The 12,631-nt window shown below is 44.3% G+C and overlaps 1 protein-coding gene and 1 long non-coding RNA gene across 5 annotated transcripts in view; both read right to left on the bottom strand.

The window, feature by feature from the left end:
- Positions 1 to 12,631, bottom strand: part of celf1 (cugbp, Elav-like family member 1) — an 85,120-nt gene that overhangs the window by 44,794 nt on the left and 27,695 nt on the right. For all 4 annotated transcript variants that reach the window (XM_038303040.1, XM_038303039.1, XM_038303036.1 and 1 more), the window contains exon 4: positions 12,097 to 12,145. In XM_038303040.1, coding sequence (XP_038158968.1) covers positions 12,097 to 12,145 — 49 coding nt within the window. The remainder of the gene's footprint in view (positions 1 to 12,096; positions 12,146 to 12,631) is intronic.
- On the bottom strand, positions 7,498 to 9,854 carry LOC119795180. Its single transcript, XR_005282303.1, has 2 exons — positions 7,958 to 9,854; positions 7,498 to 7,793 (listed from the first exon to the last, which is right to left on the bottom strand). It is a non-coding gene; the product is annotated as an uncharacterized LOC119795180 (long non-coding RNA).

The raw sequence follows: 12,631 nt of genomic DNA, 5'->3' as shown, positions 1-12,631 counted from the left end.
ACCGGTTCACTGGCGTCTGTGAGAAAGACAGTTTGGTTAGCGAAGGCTTGGTTGAGACTTGACTGATTGTGTTCAGGTTTGTACCTTGATGAACATAGAGGAGGCTTTGGGAGCGGAACTGTTGGGTCCGGAGAAAGCTTGGGTTGGCAGAGTCCTTAAGCTGTTTCAGCGTCTTACTTCTAAAGGCTGTTTTGACCTTGGCTTGTGTTTCCAGCTCGGTATCCAGAGCTGCTAGGAAATCCAGAGAGTGAGTCTTCAGGTTTGGCTCGGAGGGCTGGCTCGGCAGGTTAAGCTCTTCCAGAGCTTCACAGGAGAAAGAACAGGAAACCTGGAAGCAGAGACAAAGGGTTAGAATCCAGGTTGGACGCAAAGGAGACTTGGTTCACTAGGGATCTATGGCTTAAGTGCTAACCAACTGATTAAGACACTGCGGCGTCGAGGCAAGGTCTGAAGGCAGCTTAAGTAGTCCAGGTCCTCCAGATGAGATCATCAGCTGCAGGTGTGCAGAGCAGCTCAGCAGGGAGGATCCAGGGCGGACTCTGCTGGAGAAAAGGTGTATTTCTCCAGCTCCCAACAAGCACATATCCCTATGCCAGACGGTCCGTTCCGCCATCTGATGATGGATTACGTAGACATGATAACTCGGGTTCAGGGAAAGAGGTATATGTTTGTGGTTGTTTGTAGGTTTAGCAGATGGGTAGAAGCATGTCCCACTGCTCATAATGACCACAAAGCAGCAGCACGGTTTTTGTGTAAAGAAGTGTTTCCCAGATTTGGCATGCCTGACACAATATCATCCAATAACGGACCACATTTTGTTTCACAGGTGATCCAGCAAATGTTTAAACTGTTGTGCATAAAACAAAAGTTTGGTTGTGTGTATCATCCCCAGTCACAGGGATCCGTGGAACAAGCTAACGGGATCCTGAAATCAAAGATTGCTAAGATAATAGCTGACAGCAACCACCGTTTGACTTGGGTGGACGCCTTGCCTGTTGCATTAATGGCAATGCGTTCTCAAACTAACCGCATAACCCATCTTACTCCTCATGAAATGCTTACAGGTCGACCAATGCCTCTCCCACAGGTTCGAGAACCCCAGCTGGCAGAGATTTCCCTAGCACAGCTTGAGCGTGAAATGGGGGACTACCTCAGGTCCTTAACCCGCATTCACAGGCTTATATTTCAACAGGTGAAAGCAGCTCACAGCCGAGACGAGACACACATTCCAGTGGACTTCAGGGACATTCAAGTGTGTGACAGTGTGTTCATACGAGGCTTTAGACGTCAGTGGAACGAGCCTCGTAGGGAAGGCCCCTTTAAAGTTGTGCTTACCACTCCCACTGCCCTGAAAGTTGAAGGTAAGCCCTTCTGGTTTCACAAAAACCACTGCACCAGGCATCGGCCTCCAGACCCACCTGGACTTGATCCAGAACCGACGGGCTCTGCGCATGCTGATAGGGCAGCAACAAGTCTCCCTCCGCAGCACCCCTCCACTAGCTCACAAACTTTAGATGTTGCACCGGTGTTGGGCACTGATGCATCCCCACTCCCCTCAACGTCAGGCGTCCAAAGACGTTCGGCCCGCTTGGCAGCTCGCCAATCGCCAGGGTCAGGGGACTCTGAGGATGACAGTGTTCATTCTTATGTTTCCCATCCACCTTCTGATTCTGGTGGCAATGATGATGATCCTTCTGCCACTGAGACTTCTTCTGGGTCTCACCCAGATCCATCCGTTGTTCAGGCACTGGACGAACTTCTTTCTTCTGGCCCATCAGATGCTGGTGGAGTCCTGTCCCCTTCACATCCCTCACCTGCACCTTCCCCTCTCATCCCCTCCCTTTCCCCTTCCTCCTCCGAAGCGAGTGGGCCGCCGAACCACTCGGTCCCGCCCACCCCATCGCCGTCTGGGCGTCTCCCGTATGCGCCTTCTTCAGACTTTGATTAACTTTCTTGTTGTGTTAACCCTTTGTGGGTTAACAAGGGGGGATCTTATGAAAATTAATACTAACAGTGGACACACACATTTAATGCGTCACACACAAACATGTGCACTAGCAATGGTAACACTAGCTACTAACCAAGGGGTAATCAATAATAATGATAGAGAAAATTTATCACTAATGCATGTGCAAATCAAAGGTTATGATTATGTAATGTCTGAAGAAATTTTAGGTAACTCAATGGGGAAACATTGGCTTGGAGTTCCACAAAGCATGGACTGTCGTGAGGATGGGATGGTGATCATTGAGGTAAGATGCAAAATGAACATATGCCAAAACACATTAACAGAGCAGGTAATGACGATAGGGAAAGCGCATAGAATGGTAAAATTGGTAAACAAAAGGCAGAAAAGAGATCTAGACAAATTAAAGACTGCACACTGGGAGACCAATATGTTCCAACAATGGATTCAGTACTCTGTCCAGGCAATGTTCAAAGCCAAAAAGCACCCTAAAGATGATTGTATAGCCTGCTATAATGCTAAAAAATTACCAGCCCTTCAGATTATTCCTGGAAGTAAAATAGGCGACTGCCCAGATGTAACGGAGTGCTTTGCCCACTGTGCCATGCAAATGGCCGGAGGTCTTGCATCATTATCAAAAGACCACACGATATGCCCCAGAGCGCTGAACTTCTCAATAAATGATGTAATGAGCACTTTCTCTCTTCCACCAGTAGTACAAAAACCGGCTGAACTGATTTTTCCGTTTTGTATAGCCCGAGGGAAAGAACTGGAAACAGTGACTAATAGATCCTCTAGACAGATGTGGACAACGGATAGACTGGTTACATGTAGTAATAGGACATGGTACCCACCAACAGCAGAAGGGAACCTCACCTACCACATTAAGTTTTGTCAAACGAGTCCCAATGCCACCATACGCTGTGAACAAGTAGTACCAGATGGGGGACATGTCATCTATGAGTTCCAACCTTCAAGTGTATCTCAGTATCGAATACTGAGCCTGGCGAGGGGATCTGTCCCCTTAGGTGACATTTTTTGGATGTGCCATAATGAGAGACAAATGTTGGCCACATTACCCCCTCAGTGGGAAGGCATCTGTGCACCAGTAATGCTGACAGGACAACTCAAGTTAATAGTAAATAACCTAATAAGTACAAATGTAACATCTAATGAGATACCCAACCGCGCTAAAAGAAGTACTTTCCCTAAACATGAGTGGAAGAAATCAGATGAGGTATATATTTCTTGGGATCAGATCCCATATGGAGTACCTAAAGACCAGGTTGCCATAGGGAGTGATTGGATAGAAAGCGGAAGAGTGGCTGGTGCGGTGCCAATTTGGGGAACTATTGCCAATGCGCAGTACATAGCTCGAAATAGTAGATGGGTGAATCTCCTATGGTATAATCAACAAAGATTTATAAACTTTACAATAAACGGCCTGGATTTGGTAAAGGAACAATTGCATGCAACTTCACTAATGGTTCTACAACATAGGTTCGTGCTAGAATCCCGCATGGCTGGAGACCAAGGAATATGTGATTATATAGGGGAAGATTGTTGTACTTTAATCCCCATGCACACAGATGTAAATGGTAGCCTCACAGGAGTCCTACAGGAAATGAAACGAATGAGGGATGAACATGTGCTGCAGTCTAATTGGAACACTCAGCTGAAGGGATTCTGGGATTGGTTTCACAAACTTGGAAGGGGAAAATATCTTGAGGCAGCAGGAATGATTTTAGGGGCAGTAATACTGATTATATTGATAGTTGTGTGTTGCATCATACCCCTTGTTCGGGGACTGGTCTCAAGACTTGTTGTAACTGGTCAGTTCCCAGTTGTAGAGATACAATTGGACCAAGAGATATAAAACATAACCATGATCACCTTCCACTCTCACCAGGTACGTGCATTTCTTTAATAACAACAGTGTATATATGTAAATATTTTGCATAACAATGACTTATATACTTACTCACGTAGATATAGCAACTTGCATGCTGAATAATCCATAGATATAAGAGATAATATGCCTTCAGATGATGCCTAAATTTGCCATACTATGTCCCCACAAGTAGATTATTGAACATGGCAGAGGCTAGTTATGATGAATATGAAGAAAACCAAATGAATTTACGAGCTGCACTGGCGTTGTTAGGCCCATCACTAGGGGTAGGATGCCCATATCTTCCTCCCAGGCACCTACTAGATCCTGCAGAGGGGCCAAGCAGTGCACCTTCGGGTTGGAGCAAACCTATGATGACACCCAGCAGGCAGCCTGAGGATCAACCTATGATGACACCCAGCAGGCAGCCTGATGATCAACCACCATTACCTACTGGGAAGCCACTGTCCATCTCGTCATCACCGGGGAACCTCAGTATCGATTTCGGCCCAACCAGCACCTCTGCCAGTCCTGAGAATCCCGAGGATCAACGACCACCGTCACCCCGCCAATGTTATTATCAATTTTGTATATTCTGTTTTCTGCATTTTATCAGTTTAATATTTACTCAGACTCCACTACATCTTATATTACTCACTTCTACTATATGGTGTGTGTTTAATCTCACGTTTGGTTTAGTGTGCACAATATATATATATAAACTTTTATCACTTTTGTGAGTTCACATTTAAGGTGTTTTAGATTAGTTATCACCTGCATAATCACGTAATTGATCATTTTAGGATCAAAGGGGGGAATGTTGTGTATTAATCTGCACTAATCATAAGATAAAATAAAGTTAATGTTTTATAAGTTTAAAGTTGTTTTCCCAAATACTGTTATAAGAGCCATTCAAGGCCAAAAAGGAGAAAAACAGAGCAATGAATGGAGCCATTCAAGGCCAAAAAGGAAAAAAACAGAGCAGTGAGTGTGCACCTGGCCCAGGGGGAGTGAAATCTGCAGGAAAACGCAAGGTTGAGGCCCCATAGTGATAAGAAAGCCCACTCATTAAAAATGAAATATTTGACATCTCAAGGTTGCCCAGCTCAGCAAAATTTGGTTATACAACTTGTGATAAATAGAGTTGTTATTTTCAAGGCACACGGAGCGGTAATGGTCCCAGAAAGGGTGATGCTTTGACTAAGACACGAGGGGGGAGCAGTAGGCCAGACTGACATGGCTTGGAGCAAGGGAAAGATGTGTTCTGACATGTTTGTGACTAAACCGTCATAAGTTTCTGATTTGAATGCACCAGATGTTTTCATGGCCTGAGAGATTGCTCTCACAAGAATGAGATGTGTCTATGAATGTCACCGTGTTTTGCAGATAAATATCAATGTGACCTTTACCAAAGACTGAAATATGTTCTGAAGGGGGTTTTCCACCGATAAGAAATGTATAAAAGGGAGCTGTCTTCACCATTTGTTCAGCTTCGGCTCACCGGTGACCAGCTCAGTGTGAATGTGTTGTGTTTAGCAATAAACACACTGGACCCGGACTCAGCTGCCTCTGCCTAAATTTTTTGATCTTTGTTTGAGACTTTTTCTGCTTTTTAAGAACTTTGAATTTTTATAAAACTTAGCTTCAATTTTAAGTCGTCAAGAAGAGAATTATAGACGACAGGAGCATCTTCTGCAAGTCACAGTTCTCTGCCAAGCCGATCAGCCTGTGGACCGCTCCACAGCCTCTAAGAGAGGCTCACTCAGCATCCACTGACTGTCACTTGCTGCCACCCCGAGAACTCATCAACCGAGCCCTGCCTAACCCTCTACCCAGCAGCCTCCTCCGGCTTAGCAGCCACCTTCCCCACTGCAAGCTCCTGCATTTCCCACCTAAGGACCTCCGCAGCCCCACTCACTCCCCCCGGTGGATTGTTCACGAATAAAGCGGTAAGCCTTTTAGTGCTGTCGTTCTCATCTCTCGCTCCCTTCGTTTACAGACACCCTGAAGAAACACCCAAATGTCATCTTTGGTTGTTTTTTTTTTATCTTAAATCTGTCCTACCTGTCTCATGGTGTTCTTAATGTGGGTCAGAAAACAAGGGACCACAACTGATATTTAGGAGAAGAAAAAGGTCTAGCACTGTGCCTTTAAACTGAAGCTTTCTATGGCAACAAACTGCCACAGGATACAAAGTCTTCATTCAGTTCAAAAATACTTAACTTGAATGTTGTTCCCTAATAGATTGTTTGTTCTTTAAACACGTTTTTCGTAGATGTTGAAAGCTGTTGGCAGGAAGGGTCTTCTGTCTTGCACTGGATCATTGACTGAAGACACCCTGTTTTGGTTTTGTAGTTTTCCGACGATGCTCACTGTTATCTATAATGTTTTCCATTTTATGAGGAATTGCTCCTTGTGAAATCCTCTCCAGGGTTCGGTCATGTCTCTTGCACTGTAACCCCGGCAGATAATGGCAGAGAAGTTCACCCTTTTCACAACAGACTGATAAAAAAGATGCAGCATTTTACTCCAAACACTGAAAGATCTCAACAAGTACAATCTTCTCTGTCCTTTCTTGTAAAGGATTTCATAGTTCACCTCTAGTCTAGTTTGATGTACTACTACAAAATTAGAAAAACTGAACACTTTGCTTGGAGTTTGGAGTTTTTGCATTATACATGTAGTTATATGATTATTTCTAACCTGACAATGCTGACCCTGTTAGTCCCGCCTTTGAAACCAAGCTCTACCAGCTCTTTACCAGACTGATACGCTGTCCATACCACTAGCCTGAAATTGGGTTGATTTGTTATTTTTTTAAGCGTATTGGCCCTTTGACTGACATCTGAGCTGCCTTTCCTAGGCTTCTTGCTAGAGCATTTCAAAGCAATGGCTCACTATGCTGAAATTACGGCAATGCACATCATTTTAAGAATCAGAATGAGAATCAAGTTTATTGCCAAGTAGGTTGTCACTTTGAAGGAATTTGACTTGGTGTTGATGGTGCAGACAAAAAAATATATATATATATATATACAGAATCTATAGCTATATTCACTGTAGGCTTTGCATTAATGTAATGCAGGGGAGATGCTACGTTTGTGTAGCTTCCAGGTCTTAAATGGTGCAGGGAGAGAGGCAGTGTCAGAGTGACGGAGGTCTCTGGGCCATGTTGATAAGGCTAGTAGTGGATGGGAAGAAACTGGTCTTGTGGCCTGAGGTTTTGTGAACCGCAGCCTCCTGCCAGAGTGAAGTGTTAGAAATAGTTTGCAGCTGGGGTGCGAGGGATCAGCCACAATCTTCCCTGCAGGTCTCAGAGTCCTGGAGGAGTACACATCCTGGAGAGATGGAAGATTGCAGCCAATCACCTTCTCTGCAGACCGGATGGCACGCTGCAGCAGTGTTAATCTCATCAGCTTTTTTTTATTAAGTCTTAGTCTTAGTCACAACGACAAAAATCTATTTTAGTCTTTGTCATATTTAGTCATTGCCTTCCCGATTTCATTTTAGTCGTAGTCTAAATGACGAAAATCAATTTTAGTCTTAGTCAAATTTTATAAATTTTTGTCATTTTAGTCAACACTGTTTTTAACATATATATCACACTATACAGAATAAAAATTCTTCACACTGCTTCTCGTTTTCTCTATTTTATTTATATAACACTGCAGAATAGAACTTCTTCACACACTGATTCTCTTTTTAACATATATCCCACTGCACACATTGAACCTTTAGTCGGCTTGTTTCATCATATGCATAAAGTCTTCATCCTCAATGGTCCTTGCAGGCAGACCAGAACACCCATTCCACTTTGCCATTGAGTTCTCCAGGGCTTTCTGCTCTTTGGAGTCAGGGGTGGGGGGGCATCTCTGACCCAGAGTTCCCTTCCTTCCCCAACCTCTGATCTGGCTGTGGCGTCACTGTGTCAGAAATCTAGTTGTGAGGAAGAAATTTAAAGGATTAATATCCAGAGTATCAGTAGAACATCTTTCTTCTATGACAGAGAGACAGATACACACACACATCTACATGTATATGTGTATGCACGCCCGCTCACTCACACACCCATTCCCACTACTACACCACCCATTCCTTACCTTCTTCCATATGGCACCATGTTTTCTTAGATGTCGTTGGACATTCGCTGTGTTCTTCTCTGCCATGTTGAGGCTGCAGACTATTTGGTGGCGTCCTTCCTCCGGTGTTTTCCTTTGCGTTGTAAACTAAATGGCTCCATACATCAATGTGTTGTTTAACAAACCACACACCGGTATCCGCAATGACTGCGGAGTTGAGCTATGAGTGTAAGTCCTCTGCTAGTACTGACTGAGCGGCGAGAGAGACTGTGGGACAGGCGCCGTGTGGGACAAACAAGGCAACAACGCGTAATCTTCTATGAAGTTTAAGAAACACTCATATTAACAATTATAAATTTATTATAAACAATTACATTTCTTAATGTCCATTCATCCATGGATCGTAGATCTAGTCTGTCTTAGTCTCGTTGATGAAAATCCTTTTTTATTTTCGTCATATTTTTATGTTCTGGAATCAATTTTGTGCATTGACGAAATATTTCATCGTTATGGTTGACGAAATTAACACTGCGCTGCATTCTGTCCTTGGCGGTGGCCCCAGCATACCAGATGGAGATGGAGGAGGTGAGGATGGAGGAGGTGATGGAGAAGTAGAAGTGCACCATCATTTGTCCTTGACAGTTTGAATTATTTTTGCTGCCGCAGGAAGTAGATCTTCTGCTGGGCTTTCTTGGTGAGGGAGTTGATGTTCAGCTCCCACTTTAGGTCCTGTGAGATGATCGTTCCCAGGAAGCAGAAATACTCCACAGTGTCAAGAGTGGACTCCCAGAGGGTGATGGAGGTAGCTGGGGGTGAGTTCTTCCTGAAGTCCTCACTATTTTTAGAGCTCCAGGTTGTTCTCCCTGCTCCAGGTCACCAGATGGTCAACCTCCCACCTGCAGGCAGACTCGTCACCATCAGAGATAAGTCCGTTGAGAGGGGTGTCGTCCACGAACTTCAGAAGCTTGACAGACTGATGCCTGGAGGTGCAGCTGTTGGTGTTCAGGGAGAAGAGCAGAGGAGAAAGAACAAATCACTGGATGGAACCAGTGATGATGAGCTGGGAGGAGGAGACATGTTTCCCAGCTTCACCTGCTGCTTCCTGTGAGAAAGGAAGTCTGTCATCCACCTGCAGGTGGAGTCAGGCACACTCAGCTGGGAGAGCTTCTCCTGAATCAGAGCTGAGATGATTAGACTAAAGGCAGAGCTGAATATCAAAAAAAGGATCCTGGCGTAGGTAGCTGTGAAATCCAGGTGCTGGAGGATGTAGTCGAGGGCCATGTTGACGGCATTGTCTGCAGACCCGTTGGCTCTGTAGGCAAACTATAGGGGGTCCAGGAGGGGGCCAGTGATTTCTTTCAGGTGTGAAAGAACAAGATTCTCAAAGGACTTCATAACCACAGAGGTCAGGGCGATTGGTCTAAAGTCATTAAGTCCTGTGGACCTTGGCTTCTTGAGAACAGGAATAATAATGGAGGATTTGAAGCAGGATGGTACGTGACATGTTGAAAGTGAGGTGTTAAAAATTTCCGTCAACACTGGAGACAGCTGAACAATACAGAGCTTCAAGGTAGATGGAGAGACAGAATCTGGTTTGGCAGCTTTCCTGAGGTTCTGTCTTCTGAAGAGTTTATTAACATCTCTCTCATTTATGGAAAGAGATGTCACTGAGGTGGGTGGAGGGAACAATGGGGGGGTGGTTGCAGGACTGTCCTTTTGTCTGTCGAAACAACAGTAGAAGATATTCAGGTCGTTGGCTAAGCGTTGGTTGTTTATTGAGCGGGGGGGGGGGCACTAGACTTCCTCAGAGACGGACCTCCGGGGTCTGGGTCGGACAGAACAGCTCTGATGTCGTCAGTCTAAGCCCCTCCCCTCAGGGCTGCTTCCTGAGCCCCCTGCTGTTCACCCTGATGACACACAACTGTGTCCCCAGGTTCACCACCAATCACATGAGCAGACGACACCAAGGTGGTGGGCTTCATCAGAGACGACATTCATCACAGACACCCTCACCTGGACTGGAAACACCACCTCACGGGTTCAACGGGCCCAGAAGCGCTTGGACTTCCTGTGGAGGATGAGGAGAGCCCATCTGACCCCCCCCCCCCATCCTCCCCACCTTCTCCAGAAGCACCATAGAGGGCGCTCTGAGCAGCTGTCTCACTGTGTGGTGTGGAGGCTGCAGCGCCTCAGACTGGAAGAAGATGAGAACAGCAGAGAGGATCATGGGGGCTCCTCTTCCCTCCATTAAAGACATTTCATCACAGCGCTGAGTGTCCCGAGCCCGTGACATCATCAATGACCCCTCACCCCCCCACCATGGACTGTTCTCCCTGCTGCCCTCTGGGAAGAGGCTTCACAGCATTCAATGCAGGACCAGCAGGTTCTGCAGCAGCTTCTTCCCCACCGCCATCACACTGATGAACTGTTGAGAAAAATCTAAAGACTTTAAAGACTCTGCATCACACTGATAACACCAAACCAAAACTCTGCACCATATATATTAATGCTCTGAACTTTCATATCAATGCATTTTTTGTACCTGTAACTGGGAGCCATGGTCCTCTGAGCAAAACATTTAAACTATGTTTTCTTAAGCTTCTTGCATTACAGTAATAACTTGTGTAAATGAATAATCTATTGCCGTTTTTTGCTGAAAAAGCTCCATATGTCAAACCAAAAGATTTTTTGGTGGCATCTCACTTTTTTTTTAACCAACCCTTCTCCTAACTTTTATTTAAACATATATTGAAGTATCTGCTGGTTAAAATCACTGAGTGCTGCTTTCTGTCTCTGCTCCAACCAAGCTACTATGTGCATGAATAGCGAATAGGGACCCCAATAATATAATGTCCCAAAGTGAGAGATCCAGTGATATTACACCGATATGCAGGACACAAGAGCAGCAGGAAAGAAGAAAAAAACAAAGATAGCTGCACCCAACCCTAGTTACTGTTGGCTAAAGTAAATCAGCACAAAGGAGGGAAATTATTGGTGGGATTATTGGGGGTCATGTTCACAAGAGTCCTTCAGAAACATACTGTCTGTGCTTTAAAGTACAAAATAAACTAACCAATGACACCAAATGTGTGACTTTGTGAACAACTCAGATCTGATCAATGCAACCCAGATCATTTGGTTCTGTGGTCTTGAATTCGATACGAATCTGATCTTTTCAAATGGGACCTGTGTCTGCACAGTAAGGTCGCATTCATCCGACCTGAACGCCATTAAAAACCGACAAAGGTCACTATTCAGCATTGTGCTACACAGAAGCGGCAAGAAAAGCAACAACCATGGTGGACAATTATGCAGAGTATTTATATTGAAAAGATTGTGTTTTTTGAGGTTGGGAAAGATGGCTAAATGTGCTCTGACACTAACATCCATGTTTACTTCTGTAAACACAGAGCACGCTGGCTTGTGACGCCATTGCGTCCTCTACATGATGGACGCTTGCATTGTATGAATGCAGTTCCCACAGGGGATCGCATACAAGTCGCATATATTTGGAAATGTGAACGGTGAAGCAAAAAAAAATCCACAAGAAATCGTAATTAAGCATTAAGGCCTACAGTGTGAACGTAGCTTTAGGTCCCCATCGCTCATGCACTCACCCCTCAAGCTTTTTTTTCTCTGTCATAGACAGTCACCCTGCAAAGAGTGGAGGGGTAGAGTGTTCAGGTTTGGAAGGATTCCCAAACGGCTGGTGTGCCAAGCTGAGACCAAACCAGCTGATTACTGCTACGTCTCACTGGATAGATTGGCTAGTTTTTAATAGTAAGGAAGGATTTGAAATCCACCCCCTAAGATGCAAAACAAGAAGAAAGGAGATGGGAGTGGCCTTTATTGACAGAGTAGCACCAAACACCTTTTAGAACTGGTTGAGGTTGACTCTATCCACTTCAACCAACTCTTTAGTTTATATTTGCAGGTTGTCTCCACAGGTGCTCATTTAGATATTGTTAAAAATCTAAATCAGCATACTTGACCACACTGAGAGTTTGGGAAACACATATTTATTTTGGGAAGCAGTGGACATTTATGCTATTTATGCTAGGTAAATAACATTTTATGATTAAGCCTACCTAATGAATATACAGTTACGTAGTAAAAGCAAGAGTCAGATAAAAGAGTATTGAAGGATTAAAAGTTCTTACCATTGCTTTTTTCACTGTCAGCTGGCTTCATCTGGATTGGGTGATGCATCTGAAAACGTAACAAACAAAAATGTGCTCATTAAAGAGTCATTTGATAGTAAGCTTTTATCCAAAGTTCAAGCAAACTGTAAACATGTAAAGCCCAAACTCCACAAGCTCTTGTCCATCTCGGGTCAGTTGCAGACCGCCTCGTTCTTTGAAATAAACTCTGGAACATTGGGGCGGGACCAAATGGACTGGAGCAGGACCAAAAATTGGACTTACTCTGACTTGACCCAGAAAACTCAAAGTCATATGCCTAACACCATTCCTTCTTTGTATGAACATTTGTCTGCTCCCCCAAAAATAAAAGATTCTCCTAGAGTTCTTAGTATTCTGCCTTAGAAAGAGATATGATGTTTAGTCTACATTTGGTCTTTGCTGTTTGCTTTGCTAGCCAAAGTATTCTAATAAAAACTTAAAAAAAAAAATGAAATGTTAGATAAATGGACATTGGATTTATGTAGTCAGCTTTTCGTTAAGTTTTCTGACGATT

Source organism: Cyprinodon tularosa, unplaced genomic scaffold (assembly GCF_016077235.1).
Source record: "Cyprinodon tularosa strain WSP-4 unplaced genomic scaffold, ASM1607723v1 ctg502, whole genome shotgun sequence".
NCBI lineage: Eukaryota > Metazoa > Chordata > Actinopteri > Cyprinodontiformes > Cyprinodontidae > Cyprinodon > Cyprinodon tularosa.
Note: the sequence above shows the minus strand (reverse complement) of the source record. Positions and strands in the feature narration are given on the sequence as shown.